General features: G+C 46.5%; 1 protein-coding gene across 1 annotated transcript in view; it reads left to right on the plus strand.

Moving 5' to 3' along the window:
- The first annotated feature begins 3218 nt into the window (after positions 1 to 3218).
- Positions 3219 to 15850, plus strand: part of Tm9sf2 (transmembrane 9 superfamily member 2) — a 47245-nt gene continuing 34613 nt past the window's right edge. The window contains exons 1-2 of the mRNA XM_005355695.2: positions 3219 to 3556; positions 15019 to 15086. Of these exons, the coding sequence (XP_005355752.1) occupies positions 3386 to 3556; positions 15019 to 15086 (239 nt within the window). The 5' untranslated portion in view covers positions 3219 to 3385. The remainder of the gene's footprint in view (positions 3557 to 15018; positions 15087 to 15850) is intronic.

Below are 15850 nucleotides of genomic sequence, written 5' to 3' on the forward strand. Positions count from 1 at the left end.
ACGTGAGTAGTTAGGAAGGGTTTGATTCAACAGCACACTGTGTAGATGTGAGTAGTTAGGAAGGGTTTGATCCAACAGCACACTGTGTAGACGTGGCTGTACATTGGGACAGCAATGAAGAAATGTGGCAGATTAGAGTTGATGGCTAGAGTTTATTAGGAAGATTTTTCTCGGTTGAGAATCTTTCTGGTTAGAAAAAGTACTGGTTCTCTTCACCAAATAATTCATCTCCTGCTTGCTACTGGTGCGTGCGTGTGTGTGTGTGTGTGTGTGTGTGTGTGTGTGTGTGTGTGTGTTGTGTGTTCTAGAGGACCTAGGACACTAACACATGCTAGGCAAGCACTACACCACTAACCCTGACTCCGTCTTTTTTTGTCGTTTGTTTTAACTTCTTAGGACACAGCCCATTAAGCTGCCCAAGCTGTCCCCGGAGCTCAAGGATCTGCAGCTTGGGCAGCTCTTGGACTCCCAAGGGACAGGGTTAAGGCCGAGCCCATCCGGCTCCACTCCTACTTCCATAAAGGGAAATCTCTATTCTGCTTAGACGAAAGAGGAAGATGGTCCCGGGCACACTAAGTCTCGGTTGCCTTTAACCCAGAATCGTCTTTCTGCTCAAGTGGTATATCTTGGGTATGATGTTCTGATGACATACTCTGTCAAGAAATGAATGACAATCCGTCTTTGGTTTCTTTTTCCTCCTTCTAGAAAAATCTTGAAGATGCGTTCATTTACAGATGTGTAGCTAATAATATATATTGCACACTTCTTTCAACTGTAAGCCATTTTCTTATCAATTTACACTTGACACCTGAGGAGGATGATCAGATAATATGTGTGTGCCCCACGTACTATTTAGTCACTGGTCATCTGAAATCAGAACGTTTGACATGACATAGTTATCTGTACATTTACTTGCTAAATCTGGCCAGTCTAATCATACAATGTGAGAAACTTAGAAAAAATGGACGTCTAAATTAACAGAGAAAAGTGGTGAAAAGAGGAATTCTGGATTTTTATTTAACTGTGGTAAACTATACATAGTAAAATTTATGCGTTTAACCATTTTGAGTGCAAAGCTCGGAGACTGCTATGTTGAATTGTGCAGCCACTACTTAATCGCTCCCACACATTTTCCGTCATTCTGTACCGAAACTCCGTGTCCATTATTAATAAAGTACCCTTCCCTTCCCTCAGCTTCTCCGAATTGACAACTGCAGTGTGCAGCATGGGAGAAAATCACATTCTTCAGGTTTTGCTCCAGCCAGAGTTATCAGTAGTCTGAGGAAAAGAGCATCACCAACCGTGGGGATAACGCAGAGGAACTTTCCCTTTATCCTAGTTTCGAAGGGAACTCTTCACTCCAACAGTGCTCGCCAACCAGGAGCTCCCCAACCCTGGATCGACCCGCCCCGCCCCGTCCTCTGGTAACCTGGGGAACCGCGGGGGAAGCGTTACTCGGAGGAGACCGGATCCGGAAGTAGGGGTCGACCAACCAAAAGGCGGCCAGGCGCGGTGACGTGTCAAAATAAAGAAATAGGTGTTGGTGCTCGAGCTCTGCGTACGCCCTGTCAGCGCTCTGGGCCATCATTTGTCCCGAATCCCGATACTGTTTCTGTTCTCTAAGACTCCGTTTGCCGTTTTTGTTTTTCCCCTGTTTACTTTGCCCAGAGTATGACAGTGGCGGGTACTGGAGGAAAAAAAGCCCACACGTCACCGTGGGTTCAGCATGACGGAGTAGCCCTGGCCACCACCGTGGAAGCCGTTCTCCGTCTTAGGCTTGCTTGCTCTGTGAAAGAGGGCAGGTTAAATACATCTGGAAAACTTCAGATTTTAGCGCCGAAAGTCTGCCACTCTAAATTCAGATCTAGAGCCTATGTCGTCCGGCCATCAGGACCGTGCAATTTCTAGTTAGCTTCGTCTTCGGTTCTCCAGGACCGGGTTATAGAGGTGGAATTTGCAGACACCAGACCCCTGCGCCCGTGGGAAGTGAGACAGCGAACAAATAAACACATTCCCAAAATGGATTTTGTGGGGCACCGGTGGAATCGAGGAACAACCACTTAATTCCTCTCACACAAGTAGAAGCAGAGGAGACCCGCAGAGTGGCCTGGGGGTAGTTCTGAGCTTGGGGACCACCAAAGGACTCAGTCTACAATTCGGTAGCCCCGTGAACAGCATGTGGGCTATAGGGAATGAGGTTTGAGGCAAAGGTGCTGTTATCTGAGGTGGAATAGTAATGACAATGTTGGGGCAGAAGCTGCGACAGTGAAGGTCAAAGTCTGGTAGTGTCAGAAAAATAAGTAATGGGAAGTTTGGTAGTATCAGAAGAATACGTAAGCCCCCTTTTGTTGATGGAGACAGCAGCTGCTTCTTTCCACAATGGAAGCCGTCATGACCCGCCCAGCCCAAAGTTCAGTCTGGTGGTGTATTGGGCGTATGTGGACACACTTCACGGCTCCGCGTGTTGTAAAAATAATCAGCATCTCCCGGAAGAACTATATTCCTAGGTTTTACTCGGTTGGAAGAGCATCCTTCTGTTTTCTCCCTACTTTCCTTTCTCCCTGGCTGTACTCGCTGACTTAAAGGGTCGCACAGCTAGGTCGTAGCGCGCTCAGCCGGTGCTTTGCTGTTAGCTCTTTCTGGTTTGCGTCCGTGACTTTCTAGGGGGTGCTAGATCCATTGAAAGTCAGGTTGGTTATAAACCTTCCTTGGGGGGAAACATGTGCACACCCACAAGGATTTTGATAGCCCATGAATTGACCTGTTTTCTGAACCCGCCCTTTCTTAATCTTGGGGATTACGGTCATGCAGGGCTGCTAAGGTTTGCTTTACACTCGAAAATGACGCACTTCGGGGAGGAGTTCGATTGAAGTCTAAAGCTCCACCGGGCGGGAGGGGACAAAGGCTTTTATGGGAAAATTATTTATTCCCTGAAAAATATTCGAACTTTCCCTTGTCCACCGACTAGGCCTCCACCAGAAGTACTTATTGGTTCATCAGTCCCGAGCCGAGCGCCCGAGAAGCGCCAGGTGGGACTCCGAAACCGGACCGTGAGAGCCAGAAGCGCGCAGCCGGAAGTCGCCCTAGCCGGAGAGCTGGAAACCCGGAACGCGGATCTCCTCCCGCGTCCCGCCCCGCCCGGAAACGGCCCGCTGCGCTGGTGGCGCCCGCACTGGGCATGTGCACGCGGCGCCGCGCATGCTCTGTGGAGGCCCGCTTCGGTTTCCGTCGCGGGACCCGCGGCGTCTCGGAGCGCAACCGGAACTAGCCGTTGCGGGCCGGCCTTCTCCGAGCTTGGGCCTGCAGGTGATCTCAGAGCCCCCCCGGCCCCCTCCGCCCTCGTCGTCCCCCTCGGTTCGGCCGCCGTCCTCTCGCAGCCGCCGGCATGAGCGCCAGGCCGTCCGCGTCGCCGCCCGCGCCGGGCCCGCGGCTGTTGCTGATGTCGCTGCTCCTGCTGGGGACGGTCCCGGGCCCGCACCCGGGCAGCGCCTTCTACCTGCCCGGCCTGGCGCCGGTCAACTTCTGCACCGAGGAGAAGAAGACCGACGAGTGCAAGGTGGGGAAGGTCCGGCGGGCCGCCTGCGGAGGGGGCGTAGCTGTGGGTGGGGTCGCGTTCCGGAGCGGCGGCGGGCGGGCAGGGCAGGCTGGGCAGGCGGTGCGGGCAGGGGCCGTGCTTCCTCGGGGCCGCTTCCCAAAGGTGCGCTGAGCGCTCAGGCGACCCGTCCTCCTCGTCCCCGCCAGGTTGCAGGCACTGCTTTGGCGGCGAGCCGATCGCCCTTGGGCTGGCCTGCACGCAGCTCCCTGGGTGACCTGCCGCCCGCCCCGTGGGGCGCTCCCAGCCGAGCGACAACTTAGAGTAACTTTTCCTTGGATGGCTTCCCGTGTCATTGTATTTTTCTGGAATTCCTGGTTACGACGATTTATTCTCTCTAGGACTTTGGTGTCTCACTTGAAGATTAGCACTCGCTTACTTAACCTGTGGATCGTGACACTTCCTCTCATCAAAACTGCGTTAGTAAAGACTAGTTATCGAGACGCTTAATTCCTGGCCTTTAAATGTTATTTTTAAAAATCTCTGTAGACATATTTAAGAGATTCCAAGTGGGTTTCTCCGAGATAGTTTTAAATACTTTAAAGAGGCATACGGCGAAAGAAACTGTCTTGAAAGTGTTGGCTTCGTAGAACATTGGCCTACAAGTTTTTCGGTTTACCAGCTGATAGCGGTTTTTATGTTATTAGGTGTAGAGCATCACAATATACCATTATTTCGTTAAGTTACTGAAACTTAACCATTTGCAGGATCGAGGCTCTCCTTGAAACCGTTCATTTTAACAGTTCAAATAATGGTTCAGAAAACGTATACAGTCTGCAATTGGCTCATTTACTAACTTTTTAAAGCTGGTGTTTATGACTGTTAGCTTTACCGCAATTGTGCGTTAGGGAGGCTGTTAAAGTTCTCACTGCAGTTTGCTGTTTCTAGGTTTACATGTGTCCGCTATGTAGTGTCACGGTGGCACAATCACATTAGTTTTCAAAAGAAACAAACCAGCCTGTGGCTGTGAAAATGCCGATGAATCTGGTTAAGAGTGCTGGCTGTTCTACCAGAGGTCCTGAGTTCAGTTCCCAGCAAACCATCTGTGGTGAGATCTGATACCCTCTTATGATCTGCAGGCGTACGTGCAGACACAACTCAGGCTAACAGTCGGCAGTATTTAACTGTGGTACTCTGTCTCTGCCTGCTTGTGGAGAGTTCAGGCCCAAAGTGAGATCCAGTCTTGTAGGCACCCTAGGTTTTGTCTTTTAGATATCTCAGCAGCCCGCCTTTACAACCGCATACCCAGCCTGTGAGTGAGTGTGTGATGTCTTCATAGTGTCTCGGAGAGGAAAGTACCTTCCCAGCCTCTCCAGCCACCTCTGGAGAATAGGAGCTTATGAAGAGATTGGTGAGGTCTGATGTGGAAGGTGTGTGTCCACGTCCCTAAAGAACAGACGAGGGAGCATTTGGGACGAGATGAGTGTGAAGGAATTTATAGGTGGTCTGTAAGGTTTTTTTTTTCTCTCACGAGGTCCTTAAGTATCTTTGTGGAAAGTTTTCAGGTCCTTTGAGATTTTTAGCTTTGATAGATGTGGGGATAAACTAGGCAAGACATCACATCCTGGATGTCGGATCTTCAGCTGCTCTGTGTTGGCCAATAGGAACAAGGGCATGTTGCTGGTCTCCCCCAGCCTGTCAGTGAGAATTTAAGCTTCTTCCCTTTTCTCTCACTGGGGAGGTATTCTGCATAGTGAAATTTTTATTACCTCAGTCAGGATGGCAGCTGCTTGTTTTGAGTGCCCCTTCCCTCTCTTCCTGACAGATTCATTTCACAGCTGGGAGGCTGGACAGCTAAGGTTTGGGTGCCCACAGAGTCAGCGTCTGGTGAGGGTTCATCTTCTTCCTGGTCTGTATGCAGGTGTCTTCATGTGGGAAGGATGAAAGAGCTTCTTTAGGCCTCTTCGAGGACACTAAACCTTGGTGGGCGTGCCCTGCCCAGACCTGGTCATCCCCTTCATAGTACCTTTACCTGAGGGTCTTCGTTTCAGCGCAGGAATTGGGACAGGAGAGCGGAAGGTTCAGACCATCCATCCTGTGTTTCTTAAGAGGACAGAGTAGCTTTCGATACTGTTCTCTTACATAATTCTGCTTTTTCTGCTCTGTAGCACAGGGACAGTCGTGTTTGCTTCTTATGTTTGACTGAGAAGAATCATCGTCTTTGCACTGGATGTGTGCAGAGTGAGGCAGCTCTCGCCCTGCGGAGCACGTGCAGGTGCAGAATGGCCCTCCAGTCCTCGTCCTGCATTCTCTCAGGATGGATTTTGAGACTGGGGATGTGGATACTTTTTCGACTTAAAATTGTTGTATAAGCCTTGTGGCTGGGCACACCTTTAATCGCAGAGGCAGAGACAAGCTCATCTCTTGAGTTTAAGGCCAGTCTAGCTACATAATGAGTTCCAGGGCCTCCAGGGCTGTGAAGAGAGACCTTGTCTCAACAACAACAGTTTTATGTTTAATTTCCTGGCAGAGAAACAGGAGTCCACTCAACATAAAATCCTGTTTATGCTACTCTAATTTCTGATTTATGATCTTAGCTTTCATGAATACTGAATTGTCCTGGTTTACCCTGTTTTAGCATAATGCCATTCCTTGTGTGTACATTTAAATACCTGTGTGATCACGATGTGTGCATTCTTGTTTCTGTTAGAGACGGGAGCTTTTTATTAACTTATGCTGTCTGTGGCTTCCTAACCATTTGTGCTTGTCAGGCATTTTGTTCAGTTTCAGTTTTTTATGTTGTAATTAGTTTGTTGAAATGTACTTAGCACGGATTAGTTGTGGATTGTTTTTTGTCAAGATTTATTTTACCTTTAATTATGTGTGTTTGTGTGCAGATGCCTATGAGTGTGGGTGCCTGTGGAGGCCAAAGGTGTCAGATCCCCTGAAGCTGGAGTTACCATTAGTTGTAGCCCCCAGATGGGTGGGTACTGGGAATTGTACTCAGGACCTGTAGAAGAACAGTGCTGGACTCTTAATGACTGAGCCGTCTTCCCAGCTCCTATTTGTGTATTCTTAAATGTAACTTTTTTCCCCTGGTTTTTCGAGACAGGGTCTCTCTGTGTAGTCCTGGCTTTCTTGGAACTCACATTGCCGACAAGGCTGGCTTCGAACTCAGAGATCTGCCTGCCTCTGCCTCCCAAGTTCTGGGATTAGAGGCATGCACCACCACCGCCTGGCTGTAAATCTTATTTTTTAATTTTATTGTCTGTGTATGAGTGTTTTGCCTTCGTGTGTGTCTGTGTCATGTGCATGCTATGTACCCGGGGAGTCTACATCAAATATCTTGGAACTGAAATTACTGACACTTGTTAGTGCCTTGTGGATGTTGGATAGAACCTGGACCTTCCAGAAGAGCAGCCGGTGGTCTTAAGTCATCTCGCCAGCCCCCTCCTAAGTGTGTGTCTTGTGTGCCTGTGTGTGTAACCACCTGAGGGGACAGGGCTCAGATCCCGCGAGAGCTGGAGTACCGATGGTTGTGAGCCACTGGCATGGGAACTGGGAACCAAACTCAGGTTTGGTCCTCTTCACGAACAGCATCCTACTGTTAATATTTATTTCTGAGTTGTTGAAATGGGATTTTGCTTTCCTGACCTCAAGTACAAAATATTTCAGCTTTATCCTACCTACTGTTGGGATTACCAGGTACAGCTTAGTTATACATTTAATAACTATATGATAATACCTGAGATACCCTTGTGTGTATGGGGGTGTTAAGAATTGAACCCAGGGACTTGTATATACTAGCCGTGTGCTCTACCACTGGTCTATAGCCCCATTTCTGGAAACATTTTTCATGCGTGGCTTTCAGTGCTGTTGAGGCATCTGGTTTTCCTTCCTCGCATCTGTGCCTTATTTTGTTAGTTTTAAGACCATAACAACAAAGGCCTGACTATGGGTTCTGTTCCTGCAGCCTCTCTTTCATGGATAATTGGCTGTGTGATCAGAGCGAGTGCATCTGCACAGGGTGAGGTGTACAGTTCCCTGTAGCGAGCAGCATAGAGCCACACCTGATGGAGATGTATAATCAACTCCAATGGCTAAAGTCTGACTTATGCCTGATCACGCAATGATCATCAGCTGCTTGCAATCCGGGATTGGCAGCCCATGCCTACTTAAGGGCTGGGAGAGGTTTGCCAGAGAGAGGGGGGGAGGGGAGGGGAGGGGAGGGAGAGGAGAGAGGAAGGAAAGAGAAGGAGAAGGAGATAGATTGCTGTGAATAAAGGCCTGAAAACTGCTGCAAGAAGAGCTCCGGGTGTTGCGTTTTTCCTTGCTGGTCGAGGGTGGATGCGACAAGTGGTGGCCCGTACGGGGACAATCGTACGGGGAACCTCCAAACCTCTCTCCGTGGAGCCCAGAACTTGCTGCAGGGGGTGCACCAGTAAGATTGAGGAATCACAATAAATGCGGGTTTTATGCTCTCACTGTAGAAAAGAGAGAGAGGGGGGAGAGAGGGGAGAGAGAGAGAAAGTGAATAAAGTCCTGGAATAAACTGCAGTGAGAAGAGCTCCTGTGTGTCGCGCGTCATCCTTGCTGGACGAGGTGGGGCGTGGCAGTGTTCCCACCGTTGGGAAAGTCTTGATTCAGGTAGCTGCTGTGTCTGGGAAGCTGTGGACCAGTCTCAGTGGAGTGAGTGGCTGTGCTTGAAGGTGAGTGACAGTTCCCCTTCATGGTTTAACTGTCAATATCTGGCTCCTTAATGTCAGTTCAGCCCTAAGAACTAAAGTAGCACAAGCTCTCAAAACATTGGAGAGATCATATTCTTAGGGGAAAGAGTAAGGTTTGCTTTGGTGGCACACGCACATCTTTAATCCCAGCATTTGGGCAGCAGAGGCAAGCGGATCTCTGTGAGTTCCGGGCCAACCTGGTCTACATAATGAGCTCCAAGACTAAAGAGACCCTGTCTCCAAAAAAAAGACACTTGCCAGTGAGCCTGACAATCTGATTCAATCTTTGGGATCTGGGTCCCACATGGAGGAGAGAACCTACCCCCAAAAGGTCTGCTCGCTCACACACACACACAGAAATTTAAAGAAGAAAAATTGAAATTCTTCCCTGTACTGTAAAGAACAATGACCAACTCTACCCCCTAGTGGCTAACAACAGCAAAGCTCAGATAGCCTTAGTTCAGCAACCCTGATAAAATGAAGGCTTTCTCAGTCATACTTTTAAAACTTCTCCTTTCTTGGAGTTATTTTTAGAAACTGTAGATTGTTTCAGTTTAGTTGCCTTCAAACACGGATTGAGTCAGATTTAAGAAGGCAGGCCTGTGTGTTGCTCTGAGCAGAGCAGACTGTTTACTAGCATTTGACTGAAGTAGTATGAAGATTTTGAAGTACTGAAACAAAAGCAGTTTATGTGTGTATTTATTGTTTCAAGTGGGTAGCATTTACTGACTGGCATTTGGTTTCATACCCTCGTAGTTTTCTTTGGAATAAAAGTGTAGATTCTTACCTTCTGGAAACCTAGGAGTGTGGGGGTGGTATTTCAGGATTGGCGTTGGGAAGACTCAGTTAGCCACAGTAAATAAACATTTTACCAGTTTTTCCTTCCAAAGCAGTATAGCTAAGCGCACGAAACAAAGTCACAGGCATGCAGCCACATTACAGCAAAGTAAACCTGCATGTGTGCCCTCGCTGGCCTGTACTGCCCTCTTCACACCGGGTTTCTTAAACTGCCTGTTCTCAGTCTTCTTACACACATCTGCCACCTGGGCTTCTAGTAAATTTTCCTGTGGCCACCAGATCCTTCCTTCTCTGTTGCTGTTAGGTAAACTGCTGGGGGGGGGGCACTGCTTTCATCCTAGGATTGGCAGACAGGCAGGCAAAGCTGAGTTTGAGGCCAGCCAGGGCTGCACAGTGAGAGCTTAGCTTAAAAGAAAAAAAAATTAAAAAGAACAATTTCCATAAAGGGCAGGCCTACTAGATGCCCTCTGCTAATAATGGTAATGACTGCCGTTGTAGCGTGTGTGTGTGTTCTGGACACAGAGTAACTCAGTCAGTCTCCATAACCATCTGGGTTTTTAGATGGGGAACAATGGAAACTCAGTACTTAATTTAGTGATTATACACTTAATTCAGTTCACAGAAGCAATAGAGTTCAGCCAAAAAGCAGGTAAGCCCAGGACTGTCTGATGCCACAGCTCTGGCTTCTCACCACTCTGGGATGCCCTGTGCATTTATTTTCCTTCTGTGCTGCTCTGCCTCCTAGGAACCAAGACTTCCAGAATTGATGTTAGTCCCCCCAAAAAAGTTATTTGTCTATGTAAAGAATTTTGAATTTTTTTTCTTTTTAGGATATTTTTAGACAGGGTGTTGTATAGTCCAGGTTGGCTTTGTAATCCAAGGTCTGAGGCTGACCTTGAACTCTTGGCCTCCTGTCTCCACGTCCTGAGTGCTAGGACTACAGGTGTGCACATCACCTGCTCCATGGTCAGATGTATACTCCATTCTTTGATACACTCTAAAATTGGAACTTTATTTTTCAGAGATATGAGGAAATAGCCTTGAGTAAATAATAGATCAGCTTCCGTGAACAATAAAACACTCCCAGCCTTTCTTGTAACCTGAGTTTCTACTTAACAACTTCCTACTAAGATTTTTTTTTATCGTGTCTGCATTAAGACTTACATCAGTCCACTTCTCTAACATTAGTCAGTGGGATCTTGTGTGGCCTTCCCCATTGTATTTTAGACCCTTTTATGACTGCCTGGCTGACGGCTTTGACCCTTAGACAGTTGTGCCTCCTCTCTTTCCTATGTGTACAATTTGAGGCTACTTTGCTCGATCATGAAAAGTTGACAGAGAAGGTAAATTTAATGGAGGGTTTGCTATTAGATAAAAATGCCAAGTGCATGGTTAGCAAAAACTAGTAAGATGCACATAATTTTCGAGAGTGGGACAAGAACCGGTGTGAACCTTAGTGATCAGCAGAGTCAGATGCGTTGAGGTGGACACAATTGGTTTAAATGACACTGTTATAGAAACAGAGGCTTTCCTGGTGGCTAGAGTTAGTGAAAGACGGACCCTGAGCCAGGGGTATGGCGCTTGTCAGTGATCCTAGTGCTAAGGAGGTAGAGGAGGAGGAACGTGAGTTCAGGATCAGCTTTAGCTCAATGGCTGATGTGGGATCCCTCTGTATGCTGTGAATACCATTGGTTAATAAAGAAGCTGTTTTGGACCTGTGATAGGGTAGAACAGAGCTAGGTGGGGAATACAAAACTGAATGCTGGGAGAAAGAAGATGGAGTCAGGAGAAGCCATGTAGCCTCACCAGAGACAGACACCTAACCTTGCCGGTAAGCCACAGCCACGTGGCAATATACAGATTAATAAAAATGGATTAAATTAAGATGTAATAGTTAGCCAAAGGGAAGCTAGAGCTAATGGGCCAAGCAGTGATTTAATTAATACAATTTCTGTCCTTTCTTCGGGGCTGAGCAGCCTGGGACAAACAAGCAGCCCTCCTACAACACATAGCGAAACCCTAACTCAGAACCAAAAAAATGTAGTTTTAGAAGGAGCTAGGCCGGATGGTGGTGGTGCACACCTTTAATCCCAGCACTGAGAGGCAAAGGCAGAGGCAGGTGGATCTCTGTGAGCTCAAGGTCAGCCTGGTCTACAGAGCTAGTTCCAGAACAGCTAGGGCGGCTACACAGTAACCTTGTCTCAAAAAACAAAAACAAAGGAAGACTAGTAAACCTGATTTGTAAGGCTATTTTAAATTGGAATTTAGACAGGTATGGGTTTAAGGAAGTGGGTAGCTGTAGAATGGTGGATATTTTTTCCCGTAAACCCCAGGACTGGCACCTGAAGCTAATTAGGGTGTTAAATATAGCAAGGAAAATGCAGGAAATGTTTTAACTTATTGGTAATATTAGATCTATGATAAAAATGCCAATAAAGTTGGTAGTGTTAGAGCTGTAATGAATGTAATGCTAACAGGGCAACAACTTCAGGGTGTGTGATCCCAAGCATCAGAGGTTCAAGGTCATCCTTGGCCCTACAGAGAGGTCAAGTCCAGTCTGGGCTACATGGAACCCTGCTCCAAAAACAAGTTATATGAGAGAGCAAGGTTGAGTCCGTTAAGTTATTTGGACTAAATAAAGTAAATCAATTTGGTCTTGGGCAAATTTAGAAAGAATATTTGAAAAGGAGCAACGTGTACTTGAGGATGAGCATTTAGCTTTGGGTAGAACGCACAGGAGAAATGAGTCTCTTGAAGAATTTCTACACGGGGACAGAGAGAGGTTGCTCAAAAGGACCTTTGACCTTCTATAATACTAGGACACTTTGGTGTTTGGACCATGAAGTTTGCTGTAGTTGTGCTTGATGACACATCTGTTGAAAGTGTTGTGTGGGTGTAGCCGAGTCCTGGGAAAACCAGCTGGCATGGTAAAGGGGGCAGCTGAAAAGATTGCAGCCTTCTGGTTTTCCGGGTTTCCTATAAAGGTGAGGCTTACAGGGAAATGGAGTCCAGCGCAGCTCATTGCCTGTTGTCAGAAGGCTGGCTCTCAACAGACAGGTTGTTTTTTATGTTTTTAGGTGGTTGACGAGGAAAGAAGAAAATTATTTAGTAATGATTGAGAAGTCCATGAACTTCTGTTTTTATTTTAATGACCATTCAGCTTACTGGACCTCAGGCATGGCCTCAGTTCCCAGTTGTCTGGGCTGCTTTTACACCACAGGGTAAAGCCAGTGGGTGCTACAGGCCCTAAACGGTTTTCTCTGTCTCTTTATAGGAAAGGTTTGAAGCCCTGGGATGGAGTAATAAAATGAGGGCTGTTTTTTCTGGAACAAGGCTCTGGTGACTGTAGTGAAAATGTTAAGTATACAAAGAGATTATTTATATAAACGGCACCAAGCAGCTTGATATTCTATTACTTCTGCCCAATTTAGAAGCCATTGGCCTAAACTTTAACTAGCATTAAATACAAGTCAAGAATTCCGTTTATTCAGCTCCAGTAACTGACCACATTCTAAGTGCCCGGTGGCCTCCATGGCCTGGAAGGTGTCACGTCCAACAGTGCAGATGAAGAACATTGGCATTGGGTTCTGTTGGACACCGCTGCACAGTAGGATGCCCTCAGCTTTCATCTTGGGCATGCCATTGCTGAAGCTTCTCAAAAACTGCTAGGAAACGGGATTATCGTTCTCATTCTTCAAACGAGAAAGCATAGACACGAGAAAGGAACCTGCCTGTCCACCAGGTGGGTCAGAGTGAGGACTGAAGCCTTTGCAGCCTCGCTTCCCAAGACGAGGTTGGGAAAGGATATGCCTGATGATGATAGCATTGTAGGTCTGCAGGTTTTAAAACTGAAAACTTAGAAAGTCTCAGAGGGAGAAATCTGGAGATCAGCCTGAATTAGATTTAGAGTCCTTCCTTTCTTTATTAGATGTTAAGAGTATTTGAATTTAGGTTTGTCTTTATAGCTATGTTAGTAAAGAGTCTTTTAACCAAGTAAACCATCAGCTACAAGTTTTACCTTCACAGTGGTTGTGTATGTTTGACTTTAATTACTCAAACATTCTGTGATGCTGAACTCTCACGTCCTGCCATCTTGTTTGCTGATGACCATTGGCATATTTTTATGCAGAGAGACTTATATTGGGCGGCGGAAGCCAGTGTGGGCTTTTGAGTTGCTATTTTCTTAAGTATAGAGTTTGTCTGTGAAACTTGTTTACAAAGGTTAATACTGCCTTTAGGAGTTTAGCTGATGAACACAGTAATTTTTTAGACTCTCTACCTGTTTGTAGTATCAGTCTTTTTTGTCTGTATCTTCTCATTCTGTTAGGCACTGTTTAAAATACAAGATGAGTATTACCACCATTTTGCCCATAAGGAAACTGAAGCATCCGTGGGGAAACTGACTTGTTAAATAATTTGTCCCAGATTACACAGTTAAGTGATTGGACAAGGTTTGTAACCCAGGCCATCTGACCCACAATCTATACTTTGATCTGCTCTGTTTTACTCTTCCCCTAATGACAGGGAGAGGCAAGCATGCAGAATTCAGGGACAGTCCTCAGAAGTTGATCTGGATAGTAAGCAAGCAGTTTTCCCTGCTGAGCTGTCTTGTGGGCCCTATTGGCCTGTTACATTGCACATTGCTTATCTTGTTTTGCCTTCTGGTAAGTGGGGGGTAGTAGAGAGTATTGAGTGCTGGTGAAATTGGAATGGCAGTATGGCTTTATGCCGTTCTTGGCACCTCTCGATCTCATCCACAGGTAGTAGAAAGTATTGAGTGCTGGTGAAATTGGAATGGCAGTATGGCTTTATGCCGTTCTTGGCACCTCTTGATCTCATCCACAGGGAGCCACAGCAGTCTTGACTCAATGAAGACATTTGTCTCAGTATTTGGTTAGCCCCCAGAGTGTTTCAGGACTCAGATGGCTTCCCGGGGAGCTACATCTATATCTAGGAGCAATTTTGAAAGCTGTAGTAGAAAGATGTTTTCTAAGAGGTTGAGTTAGCCTTTCTCCCTCTCCTTTGTGTTGAACGTGATCTGGTTACTAATTGTAGTGCGTCATTCTCCACTGATTGCAATGGTCCGGCAGCGTTAGACCGCGTGGTCGTCTCCTGGCTGCTTAAGAGTGCATATAATGCATGGGATTCTATTTACAGTGTGGTTAGTTGAGAAAATCCAACCACTGTGGCAGCATTTCTTGATTATGGTGTGTTTTAAGGGAGAAATTGCTGTTTTGTTTTGTTTGAGACAAGGTTTCTCTGTAGCCCTGACTGTTCTAGAATTAACTTTGTAGACCAGTTTGGCCTTGAATTTAGAGTTCTACCTGCTCTGCCTCCCAAGTTCTAGGGTTAAAGGTGTGTGCTCAGCAAAAGTTTTTTTTTTCTTATGTTTGTTTATTTATTTGTTTGGTTGTTGAGACTAGCTCTGGTTGTTCTGGAACAGAAATTACTTTCTAAGAGGTACATTTTGTTTTTATTTAGGAGCTGTGCATATATGTGTGTGTGTGTGTGTGTGTGTGTGTGTGTGTGTGTGTGTGTGTGTGTTCTCCAGAGGCTGGGAGAGGGCGCCTCGTCCTTTAGAGCTGGATTGAGGCTGTGAGCTGAACTTCAGGTGCTGGGGACTGAACTCTGGTCCTCAGCAAGAGCACTGCACCCTCTTAACCGTCTCCTCTTCCCTAGAAATAAACTACTTCTGTGCTGTCAAATGAAGCTGCTGAATTTAGAGAGCAGACTTTTAAAACAACGAGACAAATGCTTTTTAAATACCTTATTTAACATTATAGAAAATTTAGAATTTAAAAAGCATTAGAAATACTGGAGACACATGAGTAAAAGTTACATAGGTATGTTTTAAATGCATATAATTCATTAATTGAATATTTATGATAGAGTGGTTTAATGGTTGGAGCACCTGTGCTGTCTTCAGGGTTCATGCTCTAATCCTATGCTTCCTCATTCCAGGCTGAGATAGAGCTGTTTGTTAACCGGCTTGACTCCGTGGAATCTGTTCTTCCTTATGAATATACAGCGTAAGTTTCCTGCTTGGTTTTTGTATACTCATTTCCTAAATGCTGAGGGCCTAAAGATTTGGGTAGAGGTGGTGGAGACGGGGTCTCACTCGTTCTGGCTTTGAACTCTTGGCAAATCTCCCATCTCAGCCTCTCAGTTGTTGGGATTGCAAGAAGACACCACACCAGTTTAGAACACTTTGAGGTAACACCTGCTGTTCTGGAGCTGGAGAGATGACTCAGCTCAGAGCACATGTGGTCTTCATGTTCGAGTTCAGCTCCAGCACTCACGTGGTGGCTCCAGGTGCAGAGGGTCCCCTACCTCTTGGGGCCTCCATGGGGACCTGCACACATGTGGGGGCAGCATGTGCACACACAGCAGCAAATTCTGCTTGAAGAACTGGACTGCTGTTCTTGTGTCGCTTTGTAGCATAACAGATGGATTTTCCTTTTTTACCTGATTATAAAAAATTAATTTTGTTCCTTTTAACTTTTTATTTATGTGTATGGGTAATTTGACTACCTGAATGTCTGTGCAGCAGACGCATGCCTGGTTTGGGGGCAGAAGAATGCATCAGGTGCTCTGGAAGTGGTGTTAGAGATGGAGATAAGTCACCATGTGGGTGCTGGGCTGGAGCCCATGTTCTGAGGAAGAGCCAAGCCCTAGCTCTACTCATTCTGTAAACAACAGAGATCCGCCAGCCTCTTGCCCTCCCCCTCCCGCCCCGAGTGCCACAACATCTGGCTTCCTAGATATTTTTTAAGAGAATTCTGCTTCACATTGT

This window comes from Microtus ochrogaster, chromosome 17 (assembly GCF_000317375.1).
Source record: "Microtus ochrogaster isolate Prairie Vole_2 chromosome 17, MicOch1.0, whole genome shotgun sequence".
Classification (NCBI taxonomy): Eukaryota; Metazoa; Chordata; class Mammalia; order Rodentia; family Cricetidae; genus Microtus; species Microtus ochrogaster.